The sequence below is a fragment of the Phyllobates terribilis genome, unplaced genomic scaffold (assembly GCF_046119375.1).
Source record: "Phyllobates terribilis strain yellow unplaced genomic scaffold, ASM4611937v1 Scaffold_1__5_contigs__length_1240528914, whole genome shotgun sequence".
NCBI classification, from domain to species: Eukaryota; Metazoa; Chordata; class Amphibia; order Anura; family Dendrobatidae; genus Phyllobates; species Phyllobates terribilis.
In genome coordinates, this window is record NW_027362761.1 from 255,384,027 (window position 1) to 255,399,896 (window position 15,870).

A 15,870-nucleotide genomic window follows, 5' to 3' on the forward strand; every position below is an offset into this window, starting at 1 on the left:
TTTATGTGACACACCCACACAATGTAACAAGTATTTGTGAAGTGTAAAGGAAATGATACATGGTTTTCTAATTATTTTAAAAATATTAATTTTAAAATTGTGACATGCATTTCTATTTAGCCTCCCTTAGTCAATACGTTATAGAACCACCTTTCACTGCAATACCTGCTGCATGTCTTTTGGAATATATCTCTACCAACTTTGCATATCTAAAGGCTGAAACTTTTGCCCATTCTTCTTTCCACACTATCTCTAGCCAAGTGAGATTGGATGGTGAGCCTCTGTGAACAACAATTTTCAAGTCTTGCCACATACAGGTGCATCTCACTAAATTAGAATATCACAAAAAAAGTTTATTTATTTCAGTTCTTCAATACAAAAAGTGAAACTCATATATTGTATAGAGTCATCACAGACAGAGTGATATATTTCTAGTGTTTATTTCTGTTAATGTTGGTGATTATGGCTTACAGCCAATGAAAACACAAAAGTTATTATCTTAGTAAATTTGAATTAACAAAAAACACCTGCAAAGGCTTCTGATGCGTTTAAAAAGGTCCCTTAGTCTGTTTCAGTAGGCTCCACAACCATGGGAAATACTGCTGACTTGACACATGTCCTGAAGGCAGTCAATAACACACTAAGTAAATGAAAAGTAAATTATTGCATTTCATTTGGAAATCAAGATCCCAGAGTCTGGAGGAAGAGTGAAGAGGCCACAATCCCAGCTGCTTGAGGTCTAGTGTGAAGTTTCCACAATCAGTGATGGTTTGGGGAGCCATGTCTACCAGGAAATTTTAGAGCACTTCATGCTTCCCTCTCCCGACAAGCTTTTTGGAGTTGGAAATTTCATTCTCCAGCAGGACTTGGCACCTGTCCACACTGCCAAAAGTACCAATACCTGGTTTAAAAACAACAGTATCACTGTGCTTGATTGGCCAGCAAACTCGCCTGAACTTAACCCCAAAGAGGTATGGGGTATTGTCAAGAGGAAGATGAGAGACACCAGACCCAACAATGCAGATGAGCTGAAGGCAGCTATCAAAGCAACCTGGGCTTCCATAACACCTCAGCAGTGCCACAGGCTGATCGCCTCCATGCCACGCCGCATTGATGCAGTAATTGATGCAAAAGGATTCCCTGACCAAGTATTGAGTGTATTTACTGAACATACATTTCAGTAGGCCAACGTTTCGAATTTTAAAAACATTTTTCAAACTGTTGCTATAAAGTATTCTAATTTACTGAGATAATGACTTTTGTGTTTTCATTGGCTGTAAGCCATAATCATCAAGATTAACAGAAATAAACACTTGAAATAGATCACTCTGTTTGTAATGACTCTATATAATATATGAGTTTCATGTTTTGTATTGAAGAACTGCAATAAATTAACTTTTTGATGATATTCTAATTTTGTGAGAAACACCTGTATTCTGTAGTTTAGCGTTGAAATAAATATCGAACAAGGTATTTATTTACCAAAAGAAGTATTGCCATTTTCAATGTGTCATTTGTCATTGTTTCTCGATTTAACATTTATAGATAGTTTGGTTTCCTTCATTCCTACTTTTTGCTGCACAAGTTTTTTGAGTCCTCCTTTAACTTCCTTATTCCGTAAACTGTATATAAGTGGATTTAGAAGTGGAGTTACTACACTATACAGAAGAGACAGTAGCTTGTCATTATCTGGAGTATTGCTAGTCTTTACCCGAACATATGTAAAAGCTCCAGTTCCAAAGAACAGAGTGACAGAGATGAAGTGGGAAGCACAAGTAGAGAAGACTTTCTTCTGTCCTTCATTGGAGCTTATGCGCATAATTGCAGCAATGATTCGTCCATAGGAGTAAAGTACCAGAGCAAAAGGTAACGGAAGGACAAGAAAACCAGTGACAGAAACAGCAATCTCATTACCAGAAACATCAGTGCAGGCCAACTTCAGCACTGGAGGGATGTCACAGAAGAAGTGGTTAATAAGGTTAGGACCACAGTAAGGAAGGGAAAAAATTGAAGCAGTCTGTCCAAGGGAAATAAGGTTACCAGAGACCCAAGACACAGCAGCCATTTTTAAGCATGTAGATTTTCTCATTACAGAAAAGTATCTCAAGGGGTTGCAGATGGCTACAAAGCGGTCGTATGCCATGACAGCTAAGAGAAAGCACTCAGTGACTCCAAGGGTAAAGAAGCAATACATCTGTGTGCAGCAAGCAGTAAAGGAGATTGTCTTCCTCCTGTCCACAAAGGTGTGGAGCAGTTTGGGAAGGGTCACTGTAATGTAGCACATTTCAAGAAATGAGAGGTTCCGAAGAAAATAGTACATGGGTGTGTGAAGAAGGGAATCCAGGGTGACCACGGTGATGATTGTGAAGTTACCCAGGATCGCAAATATGTAGATGAAGAGGAAAAGGGGGAAAAGAAATGACTGAATCTTTGTGTCAAAATTAGTGAATCCCAACAGGATAAACTCATCAATATTGGACTGATTTCCTGGAAGCTTGTGATTTTCAGAACTCATCTAGGCCCACAATAGAGATGGACATGAAATTTAAAGTACATTTCATTACTATAGCTTTAACATACAAACTGTGAGGTATGCATTACATTTATTTTAAAATAAATCTTGATAAATAAAAAGCTACAAATATATGTATATATATATTTTTTTTTTTTCAAAAGGCCTGCAAGTAAAAAAGGGGGAGGGTAGAAAGAGATGATTTTGACTATGACAAGCCTTAAAAGAGTATTTTTGGGTCAAGAAAAAAAAAAGTTAGGACATTTTCTAATATACTTTGTGTTTGTGTATCAATTCTTAACACCTTAAAATATCTGTATTTGCTGTCCTCAACGTAAAGATTATAGCACAAATAAAATAAAAAAAGTTATACCCAATTGCCCAGACGACAAAATTGCTTAAATTCTGTTATTGGAAGAGTTGTCCCCTTTTTCTTTATTTTAACAAATGTGTTGGGTACATGTTTTTGTAGAACTTACTAATATATATTATACGTTTTATTCTTGCCTTCCGAAAGACTGCCCAGCTATCCTGTTCTCAAAATGGCTGCTGATGGAGGAGCATGTGACCAGACCTGTCCATCGGCCTCCTCCAATGGAAAACACTTCTCGTGAGAAAGCTGACTTTTAATTGGAGGAGGCTGACAGACTGGACAGACCTGTCCATGGCTTCTTCTAATTGAACAACAATTTTCCCATGTGAAGTGTTTTTAAGCTGGAAGACGCTGAAGGACAGGTCTGGTCACATGCTCCTCCATCAGCAGCCATTTTGAAAACAGGAAAGTAGTGAAGTCTAAGAGGAAGGCTGAAGTAACAAGTGCAGGAAGAGAACCCGTAATACGTATATATCACTACCAAATCAAGTCCCCCAAAACATTTGGTAAAGTAAAGATAAAATCGGCAACCCCTTTAAGGCCCAAAATATGTGCAGTATTGAGTGATTAAGACTCATCGCCATCATCAATCTTAACTCTCATTACTTGTATCTTCTTTCACTATCCCTTTAAGCCCGTCACGCTGATATTGGCATGATATCTCAGCTGCAGGATAGCTGTTACGCTACACGGATGTTTATTTAACATGATCACTTGAACCTGTGTGGTCCTTTCAGGTCAAAGCGTATATCAGCTTATCAATAAGTAGCCCAGATGACAGATGAAATAACCAGCAATTACAGCATATTCACAGGGTTTACCAGTAAGGAACTTTCACACATTTTCGTCTCCTTCAGAAAAGGTTCAGGTATAATTATGACATCTGCTTTAAACCACTTAATACCCAGCACAATGAGTTATGCATTCATTTTGGACTGAATTTCATGTCTCTTTACATACACTAAAAATAGAGAGAGGAAACAGGACAGACACCTGATATTTTAACAAATTGTATTCTAATTATAACTGCGGGAACGTATGAGTACATGACTTATGTGCCGGGACATAGTGTACAATGAAAAGCTGACCGTTTACCAGACTGAGCTCTACACACAACCATCTCTTACCGGAGAGAAGACAGAGATTAGGGAATTGATTATACACATACAGTAGGTACTAGTGATTCTGTATGTGAGGGATCCATTACCAAGTTATTTCTAAGGAGAAACCCCAGATGTGACCAGGCTTGGACTGGTCCACAGGAGAACAGGAGAATCCTCTGGTGGGCCACTGGGCAAGAGTGGCCACCATCCTCTTATATGAGCAGTACTTGACACAATATACATGAATCACTATGTACAGACTAAGGCAGCATCTTATTCATGTAACAATCTACCCAGATCATTGTTATATAAATTTGTAATTGAGGATAATGTCACATTTGCATGCTGAAAAGTGGGGACCTGGAGTTGGTTACTGGTCGGCCCTTCACACCCCAGTCCGACACTGGATGTGACTGCCAATATATTCTACTATGAGACATTCAGAGAGTTTTTGAAGTGAAGAAATATGATACTTTTGACCCGCTTATTAGAAAGCTTTTAGTTACTGTGGCTCAGTGGTTAGCACTATGGCTGAGGGCAGCATGGTGGCTCAGTGGTTAGCACTGCAGCCTTGCATTGCTGGGGTCTTGGCTTCAAATCCCACCAAGGACAACATCTGCAAGGAGTTTGTATGTTCTCCCCGTGTTTGTGTAGGTTTTCTCCCACACTCCATAGACATACTGATAACAAATCTAGATTGTGAGCCCCAATGGTGACAGTGCCAATAATGTCTGTGAATTGTAAAGCGCTGCAGAATATGTTGGCGCTATATAAATAAAAAGATTATTATTACTGGTCATTTTCGTAGCCTGCCTCTGTTGGGTTCATACCATGGACTCTTTTCACCCTGCATTCTTTCCTGAAGGAATGAAGTTGGTTTCTGATCTTGGTATTGTAATCCGGACTGAAAAGACCAGGTCACTTATTTCTCTTACATTCTGTAGCTGTGAGCCCCGAGCCTCATAAGCACCATCTTGGGGAATAAAACTTTTAGGTATTGAATGGAAGTTTAGGGATACTTTAAAACGAATGAATGACAATACTCTTTATTCAAACTAGTGTATAAATAATGAAGGCCAATATGACAGATCGTACTGACTTATACAACAGTCTACCAGGTTCAGTTGTGATGGCAGAAATTGCAGGTTCTAAAACATTAAAGGGATTCTATCAACAGGCTTTTGTTACCCCTTCTGAGTGCAGCATGATGTAGGGGCAAATAACCTGATTCCAGAGATGTGTCGTTTACTTATCTGCTTGCTGTAGTTGTGAATGAAAACTTTCTCATCTGCTGTAGATTTACCACTTCTCTGAATGCTGAGCTCTATATAACCCCCCACACCACTGATTGGCTGCTTTCTATGAACACTGTGCATGGGAAGAAAGCTGACAATCAGTGCTGGCACTACATGGCAGCAGGTTTACTAGTCCTCTACTGATAATCTCCTACTGATAAAACAGTGATTTTATCAAAATGACAGCATGCAGCTCAGTAAGTGACACATCACTGGAATCAGGATCTCTGCCTCTACATCATGTTGCTCTCAGAATACTTTTCAAAACTGCTGACAGATTCTCTTTAACGCTCAGACAGGCGTATAACAATGCCACTAGAAGCTAAGCCTAAAATAACCCCCCTCTATAGTTTTGGAGTATAATACTATGATGAACAACAGGGTAACAATGTTTTGAACTCTTGACTTTCAAGCTCCATATCTCACCATCTATTACTACTTTGAACATGAGACTCCCATCATTTTATAGACATCTTGCCTATCTCATACATGAATTTGACTTTCAACTATTTTGCATATGATTAGTTATGCAAATTCCTGTCATGTCACTACATTGTTACTATTTTGCTCCTAAAAATCTAAATGTAAATTTCTATTATTTTGTAAATCCACCTTTGGCTTTCAACACTGCCTGAATCCTTCTGGACATTCGGTCAATCAGATTCAAGCATGTCTCAACCAAAATCTGATCCCAGGTCTCTTCTACTCGTTCCCAAAGTTGTTGAATACTGGTCGACACACAGTTTTTTCTTCAAATTTACCCACTATGTTGTCCTTTTCATACCCATAGTACTCGAGTGAACGAAGTAACTCGTCTTGTAGGATACTCACATATAGCTCAACATTGAGACCACCATCGATCCTGGTCAAGTATCCAACGCCTTTGGTGATGAAACAACCCCATATCATCAGGCTTCCTCCACCAAACTTGACAGTTCCTTCAATTTCTCAATCCATTAGCCCCTTTTTCCATTGTTTCTTCCAAACCCATTTGCACCCATCAGAGCCTAGTCTATTGACTCTCGTCTCATAGCTCCAAATCACCCATTTTCAATCTTCTACTGTCCACTTTTCGTACTGTTTTGCAAACTTGCGCCGAATCTTCTTATGACGATATTGAAGTCAAGGCTTCTCCACCTTTTTTTGAGCCACCATTCCAGACTGATTTAACATGCGTCACACGGTTCTTGCATCGATGTCTGTGATCTCATTATTATGAAGCGTATAAGCCACCTCCACTACCGTGTTTCAGCCGACTTGTTGACTCCGATATTTTACTTGGACGTCCACCTCTTGACTTTTGAATGGATGGACAGACTTCATTTCGTATTCTTCCAACTCTCATGGCACTGACATGATGCAGTTTGGCAATTTTCTTGGCCAAGAGACCACTATTAATGAGCTGGATGATGCTGTTTCTGTTTTCTTGGGAAATCTTCTTCATTCCTTCTTCTCGATTCGAACCAGTTACCTTTCGCTTGGGAATCAACTTAATAACACACTGAGCTATTAGGGAATGTGAGAACAGGTTGTAATTTGCAGTATACTGGAAGAAAAAGATTTTTCCACTACCAGGAACAAAACTGTAACAATACAGTGACATTACATGAATCTGCATAACTAATCATATGCTAAATAGTTGCAAGTCAAATATATGTATGAGATAGTCAAGATTATTTTCTAGAAAATGATGGTAGTCTCACGTTCAAAGCAGTAGTGTATGGTGAGATATGGAGCCTGAAAGTCAAAAGTTCAAAACATTGTTGCCCTTTTGCTCGTCACTGTAAACAATGTAGGTGATTCCTCTAGATCAGGAAATTACAGCCCATGGGTTGTAGCCATATGTAGCCCCCAAAGCCATTCTTTTCCACCCCCAACTATTTGGACATAGAAATACTTGTCTGTGTGTGGCTACTCACATGTCAGAGAGAAGAGGAATAGCAGAGCAGGGATAAGTAAGTACCAGTAGTGCACTGTGTAGACATCTCTAGTTCCATCATATATCAGGAAAATGGGGTCTTTTGACAACTGTTTATCCATTCATAAAAGAAGTACAGTACATGAGTTAGAGGTGGCAGTCTATTCTTGCAGCTCTCTCCATTGCAGTTTATAGGAGTTGTGAAATGCAAGACTATAGGGACAACACCCACAATCTTTAATGAAGAGTCACATGAAGACATGGTCTACTATTCTCTGGTGTATTGATTGGGGAAGAAGGTTACATCTACATTTACCCAAAAGGTGGGAGTCCTGAAAGTGGAGAGTACAGCTATCGGAGTCATATGGCATATACTATATATATCTGTGGCACCCCAGGGGTCTGGTTGCCACAGTGATAGAGATATTACGTCTGAGAGCAGGTGGGAGGTCTCTTGGTCAGGGATCCTATGCATGCCACACCTCCTGCCCAGTCCTGGGAGGGGAAGAACTTCCCCTATATAAACCTAGGGCTGAGGCAGGGTTAGTGAGTAGAGAAGAAGTAGAGAAGAGAAGCAGCATAGGAAGAAACAACTGGAGCTCTGTGGGAGCAGTGTTACAAAGAGTCAGGGGCTGGCAGCTGCAGAGCTCGCCCTGACTGAGAAGATTTCTTACCGGACCCGGAGTCCGAGGCTGTGGGGACTAACTCCTACCCAGCAGCAGAATCCGTCAGGCAGGGGATTTCAGGTCCTCTGGCCAAGAAACCCGAAGGCACGGTCACACGCATGGGACCAGCACCGCCGTCGTGGAGCGGAAGCTACTAGAAGGCCCCGAGTCACCGGCCATACGGGTGAGCACCACACGGTACACTCAGGGACGTGGGCTACTTATACTCGCTTCTAGCAAGGTAGCCAGAAGAGTATCGTTAGTTTGGGAGGCCTACAACTCCGCCTGGCCAGGGGAGATCCCATCTGCTCAAGGACTGACCAGGCCCCAATTGCTAGCCAGTACTCCGGGAGGGTCTATCTTTGTCACCAGTAAAGACCCTGAACTACACCGCATCGTCTCTGAGTGGTTCCTGCTACCCCCATCATCCACGTCGGCTGCCCTGAGGCCATACCCCTCCCGTTGGGGGTTATACCATCCACGCTGCACCATCCTTCCACCGGCCTCAGCGGTCTGCCCTGCAGCGGCAGCTCCATAGCTGCATTCAACGGGTGGCGTAGTCGTACAACATTTACCGCTGATAAAGCGCCACTTAGTCTGACTCCCTGGGCACGGACCGGATCACCGCCACGAGACTACAACCCTCAAGAGATCCGGCTCCGGGTAAGCTCCCGCGTGCGCAACGCAGCGCGACACAGGCCCAGGGGCGCGTCAACTTTTGGCGTAGTCGGCAGGATTTCGTGCCCGCAACCACCGGGTACTGCGTGCCTGAAAAAGACTGTTCAAACTTACCTGTGGTGAAGATTCCCGCCATCCGGCGCCATCTTCCGCTTCCTTCCCGCCATCGGTGGAGTTTTCACGCCATCCGGCGCCATCTTCAGCCTTCTTCCCGCCATACGTGGAGTTTTCCCGCCATTGGACGCCATCTTGAGGACGCCGCGCGGGAAGAAGTGGGGCGTGGACTCCGAAAGCGCGCGAGAACTGAAGCCCCGCCTCACGTCCGGACGTTGCGTAAGGTCCTGGAAGGAGCCCAGCAGACGCCGACGTCACAGGAGCGCGACGGAAGGTCCTCAACCCTGACGATCCACTGCGGAGCCGCGGCCTACGGAAGAGGATCATCGCAAGGTAGGCCACGGTCCACTAGGGGGGAGAAGGATGTCGGATACGGAGGAGAGCTTCACCGCTTCAATCCCCGCCAGCGCCACCGCTGTTGCGGTCATGCCTTTCACCATGCCCTATATCCCGGGGGCAGCCTGGCTACCCCAGTACTCAGGGGAGTCACATACCCTGCATGACTTTAGAGAAAAGCTGGATAGCCTCTTCCAGGTGTACCCCCTCACAGAGGAGCGAAAAGTGAGCATCCTGGTGGCCCAATTAACCGGGGCAGCCCAAAGGGAGGTAAAGCCCTGGCCACCTGGGAGGAGGACTGTCGCAGAGATACTAACCCAGCTAACCGAGGAGGAGCTGCAGTACTACCAATACGAGGAAAGCCAAGAGGACCCGGACGGGTCTGAGGACTACCCTCAGGAGGGAGCACAAAGAGGACATAGCTACTGAAGGGAAGTAGCGTGAATAAAGAGCTGTACATAGTTACCCGTTAGGGTACAAGGACTGCTGCTAATTAAAATATGGTCCCCGTTGGGATTAGTGAATTGTTCCCCGTGTGTCCCTATCCCTTACCAGGCTGAGGACTGTGAGCAGCCATCCCCTATCCCTTACCAGGCTGAGGACTGTGAGCAGCCAATCCTTATCCCCACTGGCCGAGGACTGAGAGCGGCCATATCCTGTAAATAATTATGTGTTTCTAGTAATTTATAGGAGTCCTTGGTGGATTTACCGGGAATCCTTTGTACAGTTAGTGGAGCGTAACCCAGGATGGACTAAAAGACTGTTAAGGACTCGGGGCAGGACAGACCCCTACCTGGTTACGTCTCCCTGTTTTGGTGAAATGGACACCTTTGTTTCCTTCAAAGACTGCACCCGGTTGCGGACACGCCGTAACCATCTTTATGTGTTTTCTTTATTGTACTGTTTCTGTTTTTACTTGTTATGTTTTACAAAAAAAATATGTTTAGTCCCGGAGTACTAAATTTCACTAGGGGGGAATGTGGCACCCCAGGGGTCTGGTTGCCACAGTGATAGAGATATTACGTCTGAGAGCAGGTGGGAGGTCTCTTGGTCAGGGATCCTATGCATGCCACACCTCCTGCCCAGTCCTGGGAGGGGAAGAACTTCCCCTATATAAACCTAGGGCTGAGGCAGGGTTAGTGAGTAGAGAAGAAGTAGAGAAGATAAGCAGCATAGGAAGAAACAACAGGAGCTCTGTGGGAGCAGTGTTACAAAGAGTCAGGGGCTGGCAGCTGCAGAGCTCGCCCTGACTGAGAAGATTTCTTACCGGACCCGGAGTCCGAGGCTGTGGGGACTAACTCCTACCCAGCAGCAGAATCCGTCAGGCAGGGGATTTCAGGTCCTCTGGCCAAGAAACCCGAAGGCACGGTCACACGCATCGGACCAGCACCGCCGTCGTGGAGCGGAAGCTACTAGAAGGCCCCGAGTCACCGGCCATACGGGTGAGCACCACACGGTACACTCAGGGACGTGGGCTACTTATACTCGCTTCTAGCAAGGTAGTCAGAAGAGTATCGTTAGTTTGGGAGGCCTACAACTCCGCCTGGCCAGGGGAGATCCCATCTGCTCAAGGACTGACCAGGCCCCAATCGCTAGCCAGTACTCCGGGAGGGTCTATCTTTGTCACCAGTAAAGACCCTGAACTACACCGCATCGTCTCTGAGTGGTTCCTGCTACCCCCATCATCCACGTCGGCTGCCCTGAGGCCATACCCCTCCCGTTGGGGGTTATACCATCCACGCTGCACCATCCTTCCACCGGCCTCAGCGGTCTGCCCTGCAGCGGCAGCTCCATAGCTGAATTTCAACGGGTGGCGTAGTCGTACAACATTTACCGCTGATAAAGCGCCACTTAGTCTGACTCCCTGGGCACGGACCGGATCACCGCCACGAGACTACAACCCTCAAGAGATCCGGCTCCGGGTAAGCTCCCGCGTGCGCAACGCAGTGCGACACAGGCCCAGGGGCGCGTCATATTCGTTTGATTTTTAACGTAGCTCTTAAAATAGGTTAAATAGGACAATGTGGCCCTCAGACCAGAGAAGGTTTTGCAACCCTCCTTGTGATATATTTTGCAACACTATTTTTCCATGTTTACAAAACAGTCCGTTGCAATCATTATAAAAGATTTATTATTGTGCCATTTACCTGGGCCTATTAATAAAACCATATAAGCTGAAACATAATGACTGAATTGTAACATGAACAATGCATAATGGGTATAAACTTCTGTAATAGGAACATTTGACACATACAGGTCCTTTCACCAAGTGTACAGAAAACAAGGTTTAAAGGGTTACTCAAATTAAAAGATGTGTAAAATTGTACAGTGCTTGTAAAAACAAGCAACTTTCCAATTTACTTCTTAAAATTAAGCCGTGTTGCCCTGATAATTACTAATATATGTTTTATTGCTTATTATAGCTCACTGTGAAATGTGCAGTGCTTACGAGCTCTCTTCTATTGAGCTTGTAAGCACTGCACTGAAGTTGTCTGGGATTGCTGGATCATACTTCAAAGGCAAAGCTGCATCAGAGAGCACAAAGTTCGGGTCAATGTCAATCAATCAGCAGAGCACCGCCTCACGGGAAAGTAGGAATCCAGGAGGCTTGAGAACGGTACGCTCCTGAAAAGACGTCATGGGACCAATTGTTTTTCTACGTTTAACATCGTGTTAGTTCAAGAAATTAAATTTGTTTGTTAGATCTCATTTTACAGCTTATCTATAGAAACAATTTTTATCAAATTAATTATTCTAAGTAAATACATTACATTCATTCTATTTAACTTACAAGTACAGAGCTGAATTCATAATTCTGCTAGCTTCAGAGCTAATAATATGTAGTACTACTTCCTCATAAAATATATGCAGAGCTTGTGTTTACAATCTCAGTAAATTAAAAGCAAACTTTACATTATAGATAGTGATGAGCGAGTATGTTCGGTTAACCCTTTCGGCGAGTATGCTCGGGCGAGTACCAAGTATCTTCAGCGTACTTGGTGATATGTTTGTTAAGAAACAAGCATTCCTCACATGTAATAAAGCTGTCAAACAGCCGCAAATCATGCACACGGAAGTGATTCAAACATATCACCGAGTATGCTGAAGATACTCGGTACTCGCCCAAGCATACTCGCCAAAAGGGTTAACCGAACATACTCGCTCATCACTAATTATAGAACCTCTGCAAACTGTTAGCTAGCAGAATTGTGAATACAGCTCTGAACTATAATGCAAACTGTAATTCTGGATTAGTAGGGAATATGAAGTATTCATACTCAACTGCTTATATAGATTCATTCTATACATAAACTGTAAAAATGGTGTCCAAAAGGGAACATATTGTACAATTGCTTATATTTCGAGCACATTTACCATGGAAGTGGGGTGACATTATTTGTAACTGGTAACATCATTTTAATAAAGTGATTTCCAGTTTCTGGATAAATTCTATGTTTCTGTGCTGAAAACAGATATATTTAGAGTCCAGCACATGGAATAAATCATCCTTTGTCCAGATCTATTGTAAAACTGCATCTAGTGGAAAACCTGCGTCCCCTGCTATCATCATAACAAGATTGTTTTCTTTAGTCCTTCACTGGTCTCTCCACCCTTTAAATGTGTTTTGTACTGTAGTAATGAAGCTATTATATTAAATGGTCCCAAACAATAATAACAGCTGGACTGTAAAAAAAAAAGATTACAAGGGACTCTAACAAATCAAGTGCACAGGAAATGAGCAGAAATGATACAAATCTGACATCTCTGAACCGTCTTTGGTTTCTGTCTATTATTATTCCAGGGCTCCCATTGGTTGTATTACACATTAGTGCTGTGGTTCATCTTACGAGTCGTCATCCTGTCCTCTTCCCCTTTTAATGGCCATTGTAACAGCACAACAAAGGCTCTCTGTCTGTGTAATAATCTGTCCAGAACGTTATTATGGATCTTACTGCGTTGGTTACATTTTGCTGTAAGGCTATGTTCACACACGTTGTGTTTTCTTCGCAGCTAAATCTGCTGACAACTTTTCTCTGGCAGAAAAACAGCTGCGTCAAAAATGCAGGCTTTCCTGCGTTTTTTGATGCGTTTTTGCAGCGTTTTTTTTTTTCACTGTCCTTCTGTCTCCATTTAGGCATGTACATAAAGTTCTGTGCAAAAAAGAACCCCATTCTATTTTGCCGTCAAAAACGCTGCAAAAACACACCAAAAAACACAGGTGTGTTTTTTGGTGCGTTTTAACAGCGTTTTTTGCACCACCCATTACTTCCTATGGGTGAAAAAACGCTGAAAGAAGTGACATGCTCTATTTTCCAAAAAACACAACCAAGGCAGAAAATACGCAGCAAACAAAAAGCAACATGTGTGAACAGAGAATTCTGGTTTCTCATAGAGTTTGCTGGTACTGCAAAACGCAGCTGAAAATTTGCATAAAAATCTGCTGCAAAATATGCAGCAAAACACAACGTGTGTGAACATAGCCTAAGACTTATGACAACTAATGATTCAAAATAAATATTTGTTTAATCTAATATATCCCTATTGATAAACTAATAATAAGAAGAAAAAGAATGTTATGCTAAAAATATTCAGCTGTACAGATTATACATGGGAAAAACCTGGCGCTTTAATACAGGATGTCAATTTTATATATAAGACCGCAATCCCTAAAAGCTCAAAGACTGAATTTGTCCTTAATGTAAATTACATGTTATGTTTCTATATTTGAGCACAATGTACGGGACAAAATATAGACCCCTCGTACTCAATGCTATAAACTTCTCCGCCTATTTCCAAAATTCCAAGGAAAATGACCATGTTTGGTTGCAATCTCTCACCTACGATGTAACGCCTGTAAGGACTGTACAAGAGAAACCCTTCACCATGTTGTATTGTAGTACATAATCAGAAAAATGGAAATGACTTACCTCTGAAACTAGTCCTGGTGGGGGTGACATGCCACCCACACAAAATAAGAACAGAGAGATTGCAGCTTAAAAAGAATATATGACCCACTCCTTCCTGAAGCCCCCGTCTACTGGGATAACGGAATCCTCATGACATCTCATTAAACTCTCTGGAAGCTTCATCACTTCACTCAAACTATTTGAAATGCTTTGAATTAACCTTTAATGAGTCACCGCCTGAATATTGTTTTATTAAGAGGTGTTTCTCAGTCCCAGGTATGAAATCAACAAAAACGTGCAAAAATAGCATATCAGTGTGAATTGTCAGCACAGGCAGTGACCTTGTAAATTACAGAGGCTTTTTAGGTTGTATAATCATATACCCCCAACAATTGTAAATGGGCAATCCAAAATTGCATATGGGTTATATGGGTTTGTAGCCATATCTTGAAGAAGATATATGGATTACTCTTAGATTTATGGGTTGACTATTTTATGGGAAGGGTCTCATTTAAGGCATATAACCAGTGTTAAATGGTTGTTCCCACAATGAGTATTTGGTACGTTTTTGATTCGTTAAATTGGGTTACTTGTATTTATTCATTACATTTACATGCATTTCTTCAGCTGCGTTTTTTGTCTCTTTTTGGCGTGTCATATTTTAAATAAACCTCCTTTGAGTTTGATGGCTTTGATAAAGCTTCATTGATAAAGTCATGTGCTGATTACGTGCATTTTTACTACATTTTCGCAGTGGAAATGCATTAAAAACACATATGTGTTTTTTATGATGATGTCTGTAAAGCCCTGTGGAATGAACCATGCTATATAAGCGAGTAAAAAACAAAGCAAAAAATCTATTTTTTTCTCATCTCATTCAAGTCTATGAGGAAAATCCGCAAATAAAACACATATTTACAGCAACAGAAATTGACCGGTGGCAGATTTTAAGATCACACCACAGGTCAGTTTACACTACGTTAAAAAAAAAAAACAATGGACATTAGATTTCTAAAAATCCCATTGACTTTGCTGGAACTGTAATGCGGTGTTTTTTTGTACAGCAAAATAGGCATTATCAAAAAACGCATCAAATATTCATCGTAGGAACTTAGGCTGAATGTTCAATAGAATTTGCTTTCAGTTGTTAACTGCTTCAGATTGATTTTTTATGCCCAGGCGGTTCTGCTCCTACTCTGTAGTGACGTTCTGAAACGTTACAGCATAGTAGTACAGCAGAGCTATACACAACCATGTAGCTGTGTGAGCATGTATCTGACTACCAGAGACAGCTGAAGATCCCATAGAGTAGGCAGAGACGGCTTATAACTATGTGTGCCTTTTTGATCACTATATACACAGTGCTAAAGAAGAGCTGTGTATGCCGTAATAGGAAGCGCTGACGGCTCATGGGCAGGGGAGGATGCAAAAGACAGTATACAGACAGGACAGCATGGGAGGCCAAACATTTCCCTGCCTGTTTTTAAGCAATGTTTTACCTCAAAGAAAGAATCAACTGTGATCCCATGCGGTCCTGTCTGTATACTGTATTTTGCATCCTCCCTTGCCACGGAGCCATCAGCGCTTCCTATTACTTCATACTTCTCTTCTTTAGTGCTGTATATACAGTGATCAAAAAGGCACAAGGCACACATGGTTATAAGCCATCTCTGCCTTCTCTATTGGGACCCCTGCTGTCTCTGATAGTCAGATACATGCTCACACAGCTACACGATTGCGTGCAGCTCTGCTGTACTACTATGCAGTAACATTTCAGAAGGTCACTTCAGAGTAGGAGCAGAACCACCTGGGCATAAAAAATCAAAAATGAAGTTTGATCAGACCATATTTCTGCACAGTCAGACCCAGCCATTACACAGTACACAGCAGGGGCACATTTATAAGATTATCTCAGCACAGGAACATCCAGTAGTAGAACTTATTATTATTCAAAGATTTATTGAATAAA

At 42.3% G+C, this 15,870-nt stretch overlaps 1 protein-coding gene across 1 annotated transcript; it reads right to left on the minus strand.

Annotated features, from left to right (window-relative positions):
* Positions 1-1,510: 1,510 nt before the first annotated feature.
* LOC141166701 (olfactory receptor 10A7-like) lies at positions 1,511-2,515 on the minus strand. Its single transcript, XM_073653652.1, has one exon. It carries the CDS (start codon positions 2,513-2,515, stop codon positions 1,511-1,513), a length of 1,005 nt encoding a protein of 334 aa, XP_073509753.1.
* Positions 2,516-15,870: the final 13,355 nt, after the last annotated feature.

Coding starts and splice junctions, on each gene's coding strand:
- LOC141166701 (XM_073653652.1), bottom strand. CDS start 2,515: ATGAGTTCTGAAAATCACAAGCTTCCAGGAAATCAGTCCAATATTGAT.